This window comes from Blastomyces gilchristii, assembly GCF_000003855.2.
Source record: "Blastomyces gilchristii SLH14081 genomic scaffold supercont1.13, whole genome shotgun sequence".
Lineage (NCBI taxonomy): Eukaryota > Fungi > Ascomycota > Eurotiomycetes > Onygenales > Ajellomycetaceae > Blastomyces > Blastomyces gilchristii.
The window spans coordinates 1,377,494-1,393,357 of NW_003101670.1; the positions used below are offsets into that span (position 1 = coordinate 1,377,494).

The following is a 15,864-nucleotide window of genomic DNA, read 5'->3' on the forward strand; positions in this document are numbered from 1 at the left end:
CAGTAGCCGTGCCAAGCGCCACATTACTTACTACACGTGGAGGGCGCTCGGCAGACTACGTAGTTACCGCAACTTCTTCACAGCTATTTTCAATTTACTTAATCTTCAATTACAAATGGCGTACTGAGTAGTAATCTGTACATGATGTTAGATATTCCCATTACATTGACGAAATTTTATAATACAACTTCGTTGGCTAGAGAAACGCTTCTTTCTACTCATCCCTACTAATTTCATATCTCGTGGCGTCAATGCCGTCCAATGTCCTTCATGATTTTCCAGATCCTCCATGTTTTCCCCGACGCCAAAGCGAATTTAAATAATGGCGAGTCAAATATAGGGTGAAACATTATATATGAATAGAAGGGAAGAAATCAATAAGATAAAATGTTTCTGCAACCATCTCGGTTCACTAATGGTGAGCACACTTAGGAAAATGCATCCCCCCCAAAACAACCCAGAGCAAAGTGTAGATAAGGAGAAAAAGGCAAACCTCGCAGAAAAACAATGAAAGAAGTAAAATAGACCCAGAAACCCTGCAATCGGCACGCACAACATAAAGAATGAAGAAAATAGCAGCTTTTGAACTACCTAGAGCCTTAGAAAAAAAAGTGATATTATAGTCATGGCATATACCCCCAAAGTCAAATCCATCCCCACAACGAGGGTGTCGTAAGCTGGTTCACGGAGTAATTTTTGTGGTGTGTTCGGATTAGGTAGAGTACATTAGTGTTACCCCCTAAGTTAGGGCCCTGGGGCTTTGCTGCTGGATGTGCTGAAGTAGCGCGTCGAAGAGATTATTGATCTATGACAACGGTTGTAATTAGTGAAAGGATATTCAGCATTGTATGACGAAAGATTGCGGATTCTTACCTCAGGTACCGCCTGAATAAATGGCAAGCGGAAGAAGGTATAGCTGCGGTTTTGTAGCAGTTCCTGGAGAGTGATGATTAAGCCCCATGGATGGGGTCGATGGACAATCAGTCGCTCAAGGAGGACACGAATAATGTGTTCACGAATATCCGATCCTTGTTGTTCGGGTTGCTCAGATCCGAAAAGGTGAAGGATGACGTAGCTGAAGTAATGCGTATGGCTGCTGGGATATCTCAGTTGGTTGGCGATGGCGCTGAGGAAGTAGTACCGAGCTTCCGGCTGTAGAGCCTTTGAAAGCTTTTCCAGCAGAACCGTATGGGGAGAATTGCTGAATACCGCGGGTGTGTTGCTTTTCTGACCAATCGACGCAACGGCATTTTGCCCAATGAAAAGGATGAGCGAATTCATCAGAACAACGTCCACATTGATAGGAGTGAAGAACTGTCCAGTTTCTTTGACAACCGGGTTTGATAACGCATCACAGATTTGTTGGACCGCATTGTCAGGAGCGACAGTACGGAAGGCGTTGTCGACAATACCGACCAGATTTGCACGTTGAAGAGGAGCGGACACATCGCCAGCGACCTTCGGCGCTTTCCGGATTTCGTCTAACCTATCAACCTTCAATCCTTCTCTGAACGGATCGGGGAGCTTCTGAAACGACGATGGGTAGGCGCTCAAAACAAGATTTCGCAGTTGCGCGCAGTGAGACGGGATAACATTACAGAATCGGTAGTGATTCTCAGCCACAAACTCGGGGAAATCATGATGGAGAATAAGCAAAATGCGAAGAACCCCTTTGTATATGTCCTTGGAGACGAATGAAACATTGGCTGGCTTCAATTGTTCGCCAACATACGGGAGTAAAACTTGGATTATTTCGCAATATGATTCCCACCCCTGGATTTTCTTCTGTTAGTGACGACATAGAAGGTCTAGATAATTTCAAAAACTTACCGACTGATCCGGCATATTAAGCATTCCGGACATGAAAAGTCGATGCGAAATGAGTGCAAGCCATCCGTAGACAAACCCAGGTGCATGTTTAGGCTGCAGCGACAAGAACTTGTCCGCAAAGACGGACATCATTTCTTTATGTTGATCCGTATTTTGCAGGCCACACATAGAATATTCGCAAAGAATGCTGGAGAAAAGCCTGAAAAATACCCGCTGGTTAAAATTCTCTCCCCGCATCACTTGGTGGTGGTTCAAGACAAGCACTAGAAGTGACAGAATAGAATTCAGATATACAGGTTTGCTGGCTTTGACAGCTCCATTGCTCTCGCCCTGGAATTTCACAAGCAAGATTACTAGCTTTGCGAGAGCATCAATGTACAAGAACGCCTCATCGATGTTCCCAGTTGGATTTTGGCATTCATGCTCGAACATGGCGACCGAAATATCGATGCTGAGCCGGAAGAACAAGGCTGAATCTTCTTGGTTGTTCATGACTTGTCTCTGGTGCATATCCTTGAGGAAGGTGCTGTATGTCCTGTCATTGGAGCCGGCAAACTTATACACGCCAATCCATTCACTAAAAATGTATTCCATTTGATCGCGTTTTGAACGAGCTTGATCCGTAAGGAGCGCATTGACAGTTTCTGGGATGCCGGATTCGCGGAGCTTCCGGATAATATCTTTGGCAACAGTGAGATCTGGGTTATCGACAACCCACTTATTCATCGCATCCAAACTTCCTGAGAAGTCCGATCGTAAAGCGGAAGGTTCGTCGTTCAAAAGAACTCGGTCAATAAGGTTAGATAGTAATTCTAGGGCAGCCATGTTCTTATCTTGGATGAGTTTCGTGAGTATCATATCGACTCGTTGAAGATCCAACAACCCTGCATCAATGAGGGCAACGGTGACAGGTACGTTGAACATTTGCTCATCGCCCACATTGGCAAGTACTGTCCAGGTGAACCTGGCAATAGGCGACGACAACTCGCAGATCTTGGCCAGGATGTGAACTAGCAGCTCAATCTCCAAACGACTTTCGGTCCGCGCATACAACGTGGTGCATATTTTTGAGGCCACCCTTTGGGCTAAATCTTCACCGTTGGGAGCGCTAAGAATCGTCCGGAAGAGCTGGTTATAGTCCTGAAGGATGCTGCTATCACGCCCAAGATCTTTGAGGTGTTCCTCTGAAGCATTCCGAGCCGCCAATTGTAGCTGAGAAACGAGTGTTTCTACTTTCTCGCGCGGGTCAGCTGATTCAAGGAAACCATTTATTTGGCCTTGAGGGACTGTAATGGCAGGTTGTTGCAGGCTGGATTCCTGCTGCGTCTGCGTTATATGGTGAGGGAGAGCAGGTTGTTCGGCTGGCGTAGACAGGTTAGGAATTGCAGGGAAAGACTCTTGAAGAACGTCTGGAATTTGTTTCCCGGAATCAGTTGATGCATTCTGGATGTGGTTCTGTCCAGTCCCTCGTGATTGCCGCGCAAAATTCTCATATATAGCCAGCTGTTCTTTGTTGAGGCCACCTGGGACTTGTTTAAACGGCTCTGGAATGAAGAATCCCCAACGGCTGATGGAAGGATCGATGAAGGGTTCGTTAGGGCGTGCTGCGCGGTGGCGGCGGCGAGCTTCTAGTTGAGATTCAATGACCTTTTCGATCTCAGAGATAGATTTTTCTTCCGCTGCCTTTTCAACGATACCACACGCGGCGTCTAGGTTATCATTAACACACATAAGGATAAGCCCTTCAGGCATTGGCTGGTCCGAGAATTCTTGTTGAATTACTCTAATATAATTGGTCATGCTCATTTTTAAGGGCTCCTTGCATGTCACCAGAGCCAAACTGCCTGCAAGTGCCCGAACCATTGTTCCTGCAGCCTGGCGAACTTTCTCCTCATCAGGCTCCATTGCAAAATCCTTTAGTATAAGCTGCGCCGTTGATATGGACGCAATCGTGATGGAACGTTCGACGACTGGGGTGATGATTTCAGCAATTGCCCGCTCTACAGCGCTGTGGACAATTTGCCTAAGGACGCTAGGATCTGCCATTGTACTCGCAGAAGGAGGGAACACCAAGATTTGATCCAGGTTTGGGAGACTAGGCATCATGGATGTCTGGGGTATTCTCTCGTTGCGGATAGCACGGTTTATGTTACTCAGTGACATATCTTCGAAGGCCTCCAGGCCTTCAGGAAGGTTGGCCGACGAAATGCCATCTTCTAGTTGTGCTGGACGTTCCCTAATACATGTCGACGGCTCAATTGTCTTGTAATTAAGATCTAAGTCTCCACAGAGAACCTCTATTTCAAATTTCAGAATCATTTTCAGTTCCGCAAAATGGTATATCTCCATCAACAGGGCAAGGATATCCATTAACCATGGGTTTGGTGGCTTGAAAATCGTGGATTTCATAGCTTGAACCAACACCTTGCAGGTGAAAGGTATGACAACCATGAGGCGTTGGCTATCGAATGCTTCGATAAGGAGGTCCTTGAAATATATATTTCTATGTTTTATTGGTTTATCCTTGGCAATGGTCAAAGAGCCTAGCCATCCGCCCAAATTTTTCAAGTATGTGCGTTCGGTTGCCGAGTTCATGGTAGATTCTGCGTTCAGTAATCGTATTGCGCTAACATATGTCTCTCTAAGAACTTCCATCCAGAGAGTTTTGTCGCCAATAAGCTCTAACAGGTCGAGGTAAAGTTGCTGAAAATTCGGCTGCAATTTCGCTCGTTCTTCAACAAGGTACGAGGCGAACCACTGATGATGTTCCTCTTGTAGAACATCTCTTAGATCTCTAAGCTTCCCCTGGATATTTTGTTCTGAAACATTATTTAGAATGAAGAGAATTTTGTCATGAGCTTCTTCGTCCGGGTCGCGGTATATCTCAGGGCGAAGCGGTGGATCCACGTGGAGGGAAGAAAATTTGCGATGAGTAGTATCTGTAGCCAGGAGCTCATCAATATTGCCATTAGTCATAGCCATCCCATCGGACAGTCCATTTAATTCAGTTCCATCAGCTTCGTTAATTGGGTGGTGGCCTTGATCTCGAAGCACTTCCTCGGCTTTGCGGTAAATCGGCGTTCCTTGAAGTGTGGGGATTTGTAGAAGCAGGTTGCAAAATCCAGCCCATTCTGGGAGACGGCCCATTAATTGCTCGATAGCTTCAACGCCAAATTTGTACATCGACTGATGGGGCTCGTGCTCCCGCACCGCATCTAGTATCATTCCGAGGCCAACTTTGAGCGGGATACCAGATATTAGCTTGAAATTTATAATGCCCCCGAACATGACAGCTGTTTTTGTTAATGCTTCTAGTGGATATGTATGGTAGCAGTTATATTCATCCACAAGGCCATGGACCATACAAGTAAATAAATCTTGCTCAGCAGGATCGCGTGACGTTTTGTACCGTCGCATCAGCTCGAGGATTTCACGCAGGGAAAGTTCTTCGTGATACATTTTGCCGAATAAATCTTGCATCTGCTTATCAATTTCGACTGGAATAGCATTTCCATGAGCACCGTTGACCTCGATAATATCGTCAAATCCTTCGCCGTAGTTTATCAGTCGTGGGTAAGCTTGAAGGCAGATTCGTTGGATGGGGGTCAAGGTTTCATGATCGACAATGTAATCTTCAAGAATTTGGAGGAGGGCAAAGACAGTTTTAACCGACAGGCTGACCATCTGCGGTGTTGGTTGCTCTTTCCGTTGGACGCGTAGTTCGTCCTCAGCTTTTATTCTCAGGAATTTCGATAACAAATTTCCCATGTCGATGGGAGCTTTCTGAGCCGCCTTTTTAACCCACTGTTCGAGATCATAGTCGTCCTTTCTGTGCGCCAAAGATGCAAGGTCCATAGCTAGGCCGTTGGTAAATTCCAAAATGCAGTCTAACCAACCATGCTCCACGGCATGCTCGTATATAAGTTCAGTGCACGAAGGATCTTGAGTAAATGCGTGAAAGAGCTGTTCCACAACCCACTCTCGATTAAGTTTCCAGACGCCATGAAGGGCAAATTGATAGCCATCCTGGCGCTTGGAAACGAAAATAGAGAAAGAACGCACAACGAAGTTGACCTGAACAGTGCTCCACGGTTGAGGAATGGCGAATGCAGAGCAAAGGAATATGGGTAGATCGTGTTGAAGAACTGTTTTAACGAATCGTTGACTGTCTGGAAGGCTCCACGTCCCTGGTGTCTCGAGAATAAGATCAAAGATGGCTTTCACCGCATCGCGGGAGCGAAGCAGGCTATGTTGCGCCTGCTCAGCTTGCTGACGAACAGTTTCGGAAGCGTCCCTAAAAATGTCGGAGGGGTATGTCGAGCGGAACTTGGGGATGCGGGAAATGTCGATGTTGGAGGAGAGCGCAGCGGTTAAGAATGATAGTTGCGTGTCTCGATTTTCCCATTCTCCACTCCAAAGCAGTTGAACATCAAGGCTTGGGTTATCGTGGGAAGCAGCAACAAGGACATTAAATAGTCGACCAAACTGATTCGGATCGATGACCACACCAACCCGATCGAAGCCGTGCATGAAGGCTGACCAGTTAAAGGCTTCACCTCGGTGGTTTTTGGCCGCAGTGAGAATCAATTCGGGAGAGAAGTGACGCCAATTAGGGGAAATTATAACATACAAAAGAGCAGAAGCAATCTGCTCTTCGCTCCAGCCACTGGGACCAGCTGAATTTATGGTTTCAACGATGTTATCCAGACTGCTCATTGATTTTGGCCCTCGCGTTTGTATCTGGCGAACAAGAGTCAATTGCGGATCAGACAACCCAAACATTTGCAAAGCTGATTCGATTTCTGGAGGCATGTCCATATCTGCGGATTGGTATCGCGCTCGGCACGCGTAAACAAGCCTTTGTTTAATGTCGTCGTCGAAATTACGGGGTGGTTGGAGGATGAAGCGCTCAAGGGTAAGGCTGATAAAAGATGTGGTAAAATCTTTGTTCGTGTCAGATATGGTAGAGACGCTATGCAGGAACTGGGTGGTTGAATTGGTAAGAATTGCATCGGCTAGCGGGGTTATAATGGTCAGTTTTACTCAGTGAATAGCTCGTTGAAAGAGTAGGGTAGCTTCAACTAACCTTTTGTGCGTAAATCTGCCTTGCTGACATTCTTGAAGGCGAGTGTCAACGCGACTTTGACAATAGGGTCTAATTTAAAGTGCTCGAGGAATGTTGAAAGGTCAAAGTCACGAAAGATATCACCATCAGAGGCATCAATAGTCTCAGCAATTTTCTGGCCTTGATCTGGATCCTGTGACACCTTCTGAACCTCCTGCACTAGCAAAGGATAGTTCCCGGCATTTTCCACCACCTTGTTGATCCCCGGAAAGATCTGAGGGGCGTTGCCAGAGAGCAGGCGACGAAAATACTTTGCAAAAACTTCCATGCCGTTTGAATTAACGAGCTTGAATCGAATTGTTAGCCATGTTATGCGGGTTGATAACAGCTCATGATCTGGCAAAATGCATACCTTGTGGATCTGTGCAGCTTTAGTTTCCCACTTTTCTTTCCCTTCCTTCTCGTTGATGGAGTCCAATAGGAGGAACACTTGAGCTACAGAGATTTTCGACAGGGACGACTGGCCAGCGTTTGCAGTTGAATTAACGGCAGCTCCGGGCTTATCAGAAGGGAAACCTGTTGGCGAGTTGATTGTAGTCCCCGTCAACAGCGGAGAGAACGCAGCACTCCTGGATATTCCCGCGCCCACACCACCTCCTCCACCACCACCTCCACCGCCCCCGCTACCTCCTCCTGAAGACGTCGAGGTAGCCAGATGCGAGACTGAAGAAGGGGTAAGAGATCTGATTTTCGGTGATGAAATTGTCTGACTTTGATGCTGCTGCTGTTGGTGCGAGCCAGCTTGTTGGAGAGAAGAGAAGGAGGTGTGAGAAGGTGCCGGGGAAGACGTGTTGCGGTTGATCGAAAGGCGATTAGAGGATGTCAGGACGGCGGAAAAGGTGGACGTAAGGGGAGATGTTGCAGAAGCGCCAGGAGCGGGACTATGCTGTTGGACAGAACGTCGGGGAGGTGATACGCTGGAGTTTGAGTTGGAGAGATTGGTGGATAGCGGCGCGAGGCCACGGCGGATGCTAGATTGGGACGCACTGGAACCCCAGACAGATTGCTGGGATCTCGCCGTCCTGGAAGCTGATGGCTTGTCGGTGCCAGAAGCAATCAAAGATTGAGCGGGGGAAGGGAAACTCATGAAGTTGGGAATGCGGTCATTTGGATGTGTGGCTGCGAAAATTGTGGGAACGTGTGCAAGGCTCGTCGAGGAGCAGACGAACGGGAGAAAAGATATACGAGTAACAGCGCCCAAATGGAGGCTTCCCTACAGGGACATAAATATGAATTAGAAGAAGGGAATGGATGTATTGAAGAGAGGATGAGATAGAAAGGTGGAGGTTGAGCAAGAGAGGGAGCGAGGAGGTGAGGTTGTCAGGTGAAGCCGAACCAGCACGAGAGAGGCTCTAGGGCTTGGCATTCTCTTCGTGGTTTAGCTCCACAAACATCACTTTATCACTTTGGCTGGGCAAACTCCGCATACAAAAAAAACATCTACGGTGAGCCACGATAACTTGATTACATGGAATCTCCATCTACAGCTTCTAGAGTACATTAAAGAATATCCATCTTAACACTTATCCCAGCTTCTCGGTATTGTCAGTCTGAGTTATGGGGTCGAAGTAGCTCAGAGACATTTCAATCAATCACGTGATTGGATTTATGGATTTTAATCTATTGAGTTTGGCTGTTGGGAGATGAGGCTTGGCGTAAATATTCAATCAATGCCTTTCTCGATCAAACCGGACTTTATAAGCTTCGTTGCGGGAGAAGAAAAACCTGGGATCTGTGTAAGTTTGAATAATGAGCACACCCTGTCAACATGGAGTTGGCGTTGAGTTGATGATGCTTGGCAGCGTTGCCCCGAGAAACCACCGCATCCAGGGATGGATGGGATGTAAACAACTCTTGTCATTGCGACGGCAGCAACAGCCAGGGTCGATCACCTTCTTCTCCTCTCCAACTGCACCTTTTTCCAAGATGTCATCTTTTTGTTTTTAAGGAGCGGTAGTCTCTCTCATTTCTTTGGCTTCTGCAGGAATAACTCTTTTTGTGCTGCCGCTGGTCCATGCTGGGCGGATCAGGCCCATCTTCTATTCCAAACAAAGCCTGCTGGTATTTGGCGGCTTTGTCCAGAACTGCTCACAATGCCTGGACCTGTCTCAGAAGCCCCGAGCGTGTCTTTGTCCTGTGCGGTTACAGCCAAACTACTCCCCAAAAGTTGTCGTCGAATGAAGCTGATATGGTGTTTTCTAGTTGCGAATAATTTTTGGGGTAAAGATGACGCAGGCGTTTCCCCAATGCTAGAGCGCGTTCACAATGCCAAAACTACGTGCGATGAACTGAAAGCCTTCTACAGCAGTGAGTGATAGATAATACAAATGCTATCTGAATTGCTCCACGGGAATCGGCCCTTTAATGACCTCCATTTCATACAGCCCGCGCTGCCATAGAGGATGAATACGCAAGAAAGCTCCTGATATTATGCAGAAAAGCTCTCGGTTCTAGTGAGTCCGGGACGTTGCGCGCCTCACTTGATACCGTTCGCGCAGAGACAGAAGCGATTGGCAAGACACATGCAGCTATTGCTTCTCAGATGAAAAGTGAGTTAGAAGAACCATTAGCTGCTTTTGCTGGTGGTATGAAAGAACGCCGTAAGATTGTACAGAATGGCATTGAAAAGCTTCTCAAAACCAAAATACAGCAAATGCATGCTGTCAACAAGGTATTTTATCTCATTTCGGCTTTATTATCAATAGTCATTAATAGGAATTCACTATCTAGTCACGAGACCGCTATGAACAAGACTGTCTCCGGATCAAAGGTTACTTGGCCCAAGGACACATGGTCATGGGACAGGAAGAACGCAAGAACAAGGCAAAACTGGAGAAGACGCAGATACAACTAGCTTCCAATAGCAGCGAGTACGAAGCTGCTATAAAAGTACTCGAGGAAACAACCGGCCGCTGGAATAAAGAGTGGAAGGCTGCTTGCGATGTAAGTGACACATTTGATAAATAAAGAGCCAACTTTGCGCTAACGTCTATTATAGAAATTTCAAGATTTGGAAGAAGAAAGGCTAGATTTTACTAAGAGTAGTCTATGGAATTATGCAAATATTGCTTCGACTGCGTGCGTTAGCGACGATGCTGTAAGTTTCAATAACTATCTAGAATTTGACATTTCAGTTTCTAATGAATGCAGTCCTGTGAAAGAATCCGGGTATCTCTTGAGAGTTGTGAGGTAGAAAAGGATATCAGCACATTCATAATGGAGAGGGGGACAGGACAGGAAATCCCTGATCCGCCCAAGTATATTAATTTTTGCCGCGGAGACCTTAACGATACCTCCTCAGAAACATCCGAAGAAGAGAGCTATTCGGTTGCACAGTTCCAGCGAACCATTAATCCAGCATACAGAAGCTCTTCACCCGCACCTTCTAGTCATGAATCTCATCATGAACCCCAGGCAAACCTCGTGACAAGGCAAGTGGCACATCCTGATCCGTCCACACCGGCAAGCAGAGAATCTACTGTGACCCCACAGCGAACACAGAAGCTACAGAGCTCACAGCAGCAGCAGCAGCAACAACAACAACAACAACAACAACAACAACAACAACAACAACAACAACAACAACAACAACAACAACAACAACAACAACAACAACAACAACAACAACAACAACAACAACAACAATTACAACAACAGCAGCCGCCTCCTCCTCTTGATCTCCGACGTGGAGGACAAGTTCCACCTAATTATCAGCCCAACCACCATGGTGATATCCCAAACGTGCCTCACAATGAGTATCCTACCGACGGAATGACAATGTTCTGCAGAACCGGGCCACCTTCTGAAAGAAGCAGTGGAACCAGTGCCAATCGGCCATCTAGCAGAGACTCTCATAGTGACATCTCCAACCCAACTTCGTTCTCCAGTATGGAGCCACCCAGTGCCAAACAATCCCCTAAGAAACCAGTTAACGGCACTGCTCTTCCCGGGATGGTTGCTAGTAAACAAGTCCAGAAAAAGAGGAGTGGATTTTTCAGCAACAGTCCTTTCCGGAGAAAGAGTAAGCATGATAAGGAGCGTCAAGTTACGGCTCCTACGAACCGTAGCACTTGGTCTGCACCACCGCAAAAACAAACAAGCCCGATTAGGCCAAAATATGAAAAGCCAAAATATGATGTTGGTCGCCCTTCAGGAACCCCTGAACCCGTTGACCCAAGAGCCAATTTCCAGCTAAACATTGGCAATAATGTTTTCGACGTTGCTTCGCCAGATGGCGCTCCTCCTGCGGCCACAAATGCAACTAAAGACGGAGATGACCTGGACCCCATAGCCCAAGCCCTTGCCGATCTCAAAGGAGTGGGGAAACAGTCATCAGTTCGCGTCTCAGCTGATCGGTATCATGGAATTACGACACCGGTCCCTCCAAGTGTCGCCTCTAGCAGCATAGTAGATGGGAATATCGCTGCTGCCCAGCGTGGCACTCCGCCTCCAGCATACAATGATCAATCAGTGAAGCGACTTGGTGCTCCCCAGCCAGCATTTACCTCAGCCCAGATGCAGAAAACTACCCGTAAATATGTTGGACAAACGCAGGAGATGTTCAACAACAACTCTACCCGGACGAACCAGGCTGAAAATAGAGTCAATCAGGCAATTCCCCGAGCTATATCCCCTGCACCACGAAGAAGCCTAAGCCCCCAGCCTCCCCCGTCCCGTGGAGGGGAGCCGCGCCAGCAGTACGACAGCCGAAACAATCCTAGCCCTTCCTCTTACCACTCTCACTCAGGCAGCATGGGCAGCAGATATCGCCAATCTCCAACCGTAACCCCGACAAAAGTAATTGCTAGTCATTCATATTCGCCGCAGCAGTACTCTCGTCATGGGTCCCCAAATGACGTTCAAGTACAACGCGCCGTTTCGCCTCAACCACAGTTTAGACGGCAGGAACGGCCATCTAGTGCGAGCGGAATGGAACTTCAGCTGTCACATAGTCAAGTTGACCCGTATGGCGGCGGGCATACCCATGATTATGGAAACCACGCTACTCGGGGCAACTCACGGCCAATGTCAATGTACTATGGCTCCGCACCGGACGTTAGCCAAGGCAGTCGTGCCAGAAGCAGGAGTGTCGCAACTACAGATGGTAATCAGCAGCTCAGTGTGGATGTGCGTCCGGTGTTACATTATGGTACGATAAATACTTCTCCTCGATATCCTTTTTCCTCATTCCTTGCCGTCACTGACTTAATTCAAACAGCGCGTGCAATGTACAGTTATACCGCTGCTATCCCTGAGGAGCTCGGCTTCACCAAGGGGGATATACTCGCGGTCCTCAGACACCAAGACGATGGATGGTGGGAAGCAGAAGTAACCGGGCCCCAGCGAACCCACCCTGGCCTAGTCCCGAGCAATTATCTCCAGCACTGCTAAAATAAATAAATAAATAACTAATAATTTTTTAAAACGAACCGCTCACCACGATTTAAATGTCAACGACGACGTACCCCTCACCGATTGATTTTGGTGCCCTCTTGCTAATTCGATCTACCAGCCCAAAACACCTACGCCCGCGCAGACGCTTACGCCCGGTTTCTTTGATAGATCTGGGCTGCGATGGTTGTTGTAGAGCGTCATTTTTCAATTCATAAAGAATATCCCTGTGATAATTCATAAACCAGTGATATTTATAAATCCAATTTGCGTTTTTTTTTTCCTCTTGAAACTGTGCACACCTCCCTCATTTCTTTTGTTTTAGCAATGTGTTCCAGAATGGCCTCTTTGATCTTGTTGGTTGCTTTTCTTCTATTTACCCTTTATTTCGATTTCGATATGTTTTGTTTTGATTATATTTGATTCAAGCAGGCCAATGTGCTTTTGACTCTGACTTCGTTTCCCGTTACTCCCCTTGCTGACCATGCACCCTTTTTTCCCCTTCAGCGTTATTTATATATCTTGGACGAGTAGCTTAATTGAAATCCGAATGAAGCTTATGACATTTAATTATCAAGCCGTTAATGTGAAGCTAGGGAATAATATATGATCCACGTACGTAGATTCTCACCAAATAAATGAAGTTGATTGCTGCTGCTCCATCGACAAGGAGGCTTGCATCGGAAGTGGTAAGCAGTAATGAGAATCTAACAAATAGAGCGCATATAAATGAAGAAGCCAGCCAGATATGCATGAAAGGAGCAGGAAAAAAAAGAAAAAAAAAAAAAAAAAAGAAAAAGAAAAAGAAAAAAAAGAAAGAAAAAAAAAAAGAAAAGAAAAGAAAAGAAAGAAAAAAAGGAATAGGAGTGAACTACAGGCACTTGCGAAATAGTGATACTTATGACTCTTCAAAAATCAAGACACAGTGAGAATATGAAACGCAAATAGAAGGACGATCGAAAGATAATTATAGACAACAATGAACATAAAGATGAAAATAGAACGGGATGTGCACAATGTGACGTGCGAAATGGAAGTACTAATTAGTGCAAACAAATATATACATATATACTCGGGTATACAGGTCGAAAGAGCTGTGCTTGGCTAGCTGGGTATCTACGAATTATACAGTGGTATTTCCATAAGTAGGACGGAGGATGTTCGGGTTGAGGGATTGCGACGAAGCACTTCGGCGGTTAGTGTTGACGTATATGGACCGAATGGAATAGGTTTTTGGATTGTTGTCGGATGTTCTATATTTTCTTGATTGAGGCGTTGACTGATAGTATTTATTCGTCATCAACAAAAGAATTCGCGAGGCGGCCGAAGAAGGGGACTTCGAAGTGCTCGAGGGAGTCAACTAAACATATCGCAAAAGGCGAAGTTATGATGAGCGACATTATCACCAAAAGTACGGAATTAGGGTGGGAATCCCATCATTCCTTCTTACCATCTCGATAGGCGCGCATGCTTAAGAAGCCGATTAAGGCAATATCGCAGACGAACAGGAGCCATGAAATGACGCTTGACCAGGCAAATATCATGTGAATTATCTGCGAGAGGGGAAAGGTTAGGCATGGCCTGTAGAAAACTGTAAACGTGGTATATATTATCCATGGATGCGTACAAATATCGTAGTGAACAGCATGCTGGACTGCCATGCGTGAAATCTAAACAAAGAAATAGATCCGTCCGTTAGTGATCAGAGTCAACATCCATGTATACAATCAGGGTAACCTTTCTGAAGCTAGCCTCTCGATGCTCTACAACATACCGCACATAGTCGCTCTTATGTTCCACCAACAACAAAAACACCCCCCCAGCAGGAGGTAGTAGGAGGTATGCGAGCATAGCTTCGAAGTCCATGCGAATGGGAAGACTCGTCTCGAAAGCACCCAGGCTTAATCGCCCTCCTTCCACGTCTCGTCCGAAACCTGTGTCGCCTCCAACTCCCTCGGGGTTGGCAAAGTAGCTCGGTGAGGGGAGTCCTCCTGCCGGGGGAAATGAGGGCGATGTACGCTGGTTCTGGGTCTGGTTCTGGGTAGGAGGGGATTTGGACCGAGTCGCATCACGGAGTGGAGGAGATAGAGCCCGCTCAATCTCCGGGGACTCGTCTTGGTAGGGAGCGAAATTCATGGTGAAGCGGTATATGCGAAGCTACCCATGTGACTTTTTTTATTATTTTTATTATTATAGAAATGTGGTGGGTTTGGGATACTGTCTCCTGTCGCTTTGCGTTTGTGGATTTGTTTCAAGCAATCTAGCTAGAAGAGTTAAATATTTAGGTGACTTCGTTGGTGTTGGTATGTTCGAATATTGGTATGCGCGCCGCACAAGGTTCTATGGGGCAAGCGTCTTGGCGCGCCTCTATTGAAGCTACGTTATAAAACATGCAAAACAACCAAAGGCCCCTCATTTGGCTATGTGGTGTGTTCTAGGGGTATCATTAAATTCTATTTCATTGAAAACAAGAAGGATAAAAAAGTGAGACTTTCTGTTACGATGGTCCTCGTACCCTGCCCCTCGCTCTGGAAACGTTGGAGCCTGATATAGATGCTGCTGGTCTTCGGAGGCTTGTCGCTCCACGTGTTGTCGTGCCCCTTGTTGTCGTTGTAGCCCTTGTCGTAGTTGTGCCTCTTGTCCCGCTGTATGAGCTCGCTGTAGAAGGAGTCCGACCCATCATTCGTGATCTCCCTCGTGTCGCCCCGCGTGATCCCCTGGCAGCAGCTGTTGCTGCCTTCTTCCGCTCCTCTTCCTCCGCTTTTTGGGCCAGCGCCTCTCTCCGCTGCTGGAGTTCTAGCTCCCTTCTCTCCGCCTCCTGCTGTCGTAGAATCGACTCGTTTTCAATATCTGCGATATCTTGTGACGCACCTTGCCAGGAAGGGTTCAGGATGAGTCGTTGATTTTGTTCTGTCTGGGCTAAAATTCGTGTCCATGTGTTTAAAAGTGTAGATGCGGATGTGACGGTGCGGGAAACGTTCTGTAAAGCAAAATCAATAGACATTTTAATAATAATGGATAATACGGAACCAATTGGTTGATTTCTTACCTCCATGTTGCCCTTCGCACGGTTCAAACTGTCAATGATATCTTCCACCGCCTTGTTGATGCTCCGGACACTCTCCAATTCACTCCGTAGAGACGCCTCCCGTGCCTGTTCACGATCATATTGGGTTTCGCTATTTCGTCCATAGTTTGCATCAGGTGTGGTACGGGAAGTCTCAGGGGCAGATGGAAAACCGGGATTTTCGGAAGGGGATTGTAGCAGCGACTCAGTATCTCGGTTGGACAACTGCAGTCTCTCCATTTCCCCACGAGTACTAGATATCGACATAGCGATAGAAGCAAGAGGAGTAAAAAGGAGGGTTTAGTGTGAATTAAACGAACGGTTCTTCGCGGAGTTGGCAATTCAATGACAGCTATCTGAATGGCTGGTAAAACCGTTTGTGTTGCGTCGGAGTTCGCGCGTCTACCGCGCTTAAATAGTTAACTTTAAGTGTTCAGCCACCCAATTTCGC

General features: G+C 46.7%; 4 protein-coding genes across 4 annotated transcripts; 1 reads left to right on the forward strand and 3 right to left on the reverse strand.

Annotated features, from left to right (window-relative positions):
- Window positions 1-64: 64 nt before the first annotated feature.
- BDBG_06372 (Ccr4-Not transcription complex subunit) lies at window positions 65-8,266 on the reverse strand. Its single transcript, XM_002623478.2, has 5 exons — window positions 7,308-8,266; window positions 6,917-7,241; window positions 1,831-6,845; window positions 874-1,773; window positions 65-805 (listed from the first exon to the last, which is right to left on the reverse strand). The coding sequence occupies exons 1-5, from the start codon at window positions 8,040-8,042 to the stop codon at window positions 740-742; spliced, it is 7,041 nt and encodes a 2,346-aa protein (XP_002623524.1). The 5' UTR covers window positions 8,043-8,266; the 3' UTR covers window positions 65-739.
- Window positions 8,267-8,377: 111 nt separating this feature from the next.
- On the forward strand, window positions 8,378-13,109 carry BDBG_06373 (cell division control protein). Its single transcript, XM_002623479.2, has 8 exons — window positions 8,378-8,691; window positions 8,758-9,091; window positions 9,158-9,262; window positions 9,340-9,626; window positions 9,686-9,898; window positions 9,954-10,052; window positions 10,106-12,104; window positions 12,174-13,109. Exons 2-8 carry the CDS (start codon window positions 9,049-9,051, stop codon window positions 12,344-12,346), a joined length of 2,919 nt encoding a protein of 972 aa, XP_002623525.1. The 5' UTR covers window positions 8,378-8,691; window positions 8,758-9,048; the 3' UTR covers window positions 12,347-13,109.
- A 526-nt stretch (window positions 13,110-13,635) lies between these two features.
- Window positions 13,636-14,482, reverse strand: BDBG_06374 (UPF0132 domain-containing protein; the record flags this gene model as incomplete). The annotated part of the gene is made up of 4 exons (XM_002623480.1): window positions 13,636-13,706; window positions 13,797-13,899; window positions 13,974-14,016; window positions 14,121-14,482. 4 exons carry the CDS (start codon window positions 14,480-14,482, stop codon window positions 13,636-13,638), a joined length of 579 nt encoding a protein of 192 aa, XP_002623526.1.
- A 361-nt stretch (window positions 14,483-14,843) lies between these two features.
- On the reverse strand, window positions 14,844-15,680 carry BDBG_06375 (DASH complex subunit Duo1; the record flags this gene model as incomplete). The annotated part of the gene is made up of 2 exons (XM_002623481.2): window positions 14,844-15,326; window positions 15,396-15,680. The coding sequence occupies 2 exons, from the start codon at window positions 15,678-15,680 to the stop codon at window positions 14,844-14,846; spliced, it is 768 nt and encodes a 255-aa protein (XP_002623527.1).
- Window positions 15,681-15,864: the final 184 nt, after the last annotated feature.

Coding starts and splice junctions, on each gene's coding strand:
- BDBG_06372 (XM_002623478.2), bottom strand. CDS start 8,042: ATGAGTTTCCCTTCCCCCGCTCAATCTTTGATTGCTTCTGGCACCGAC. Junction 7,242..7,307: donor AAGCTGCACAGATCCACAAG/GTATGCATTTTG, acceptor ATTCGATTCAAG/CTCGTTAATTCAAACGGCAT. Junction 1,774..1,830: donor TTAATATGCCGGATCAGTCG/GTAAGTTTTTGA, acceptor AAGAAAATCCAG/GGGTGGGAATCATATTGCGA.
- BDBG_06373 (XM_002623479.2), top strand. CDS start 9,049: ATGCCTGGACCTGTCTCAGAAGCCCCGAGCGTGTCTTTGTCCT. Junction 9,263..9,339: donor ACTGAAAGCCTTCTACAGCA/GTGAGTGATAGA, acceptor CATTTCATACAG/CCCGCGCTGCCATAGAGGAT. Junction 10,053..10,105: donor CGTGCGTTAGCGACGATGCT/GTAAGTTTCAAT, acceptor TAATGAATGCAG/TCCTGTGAAAGAATCCGGGT.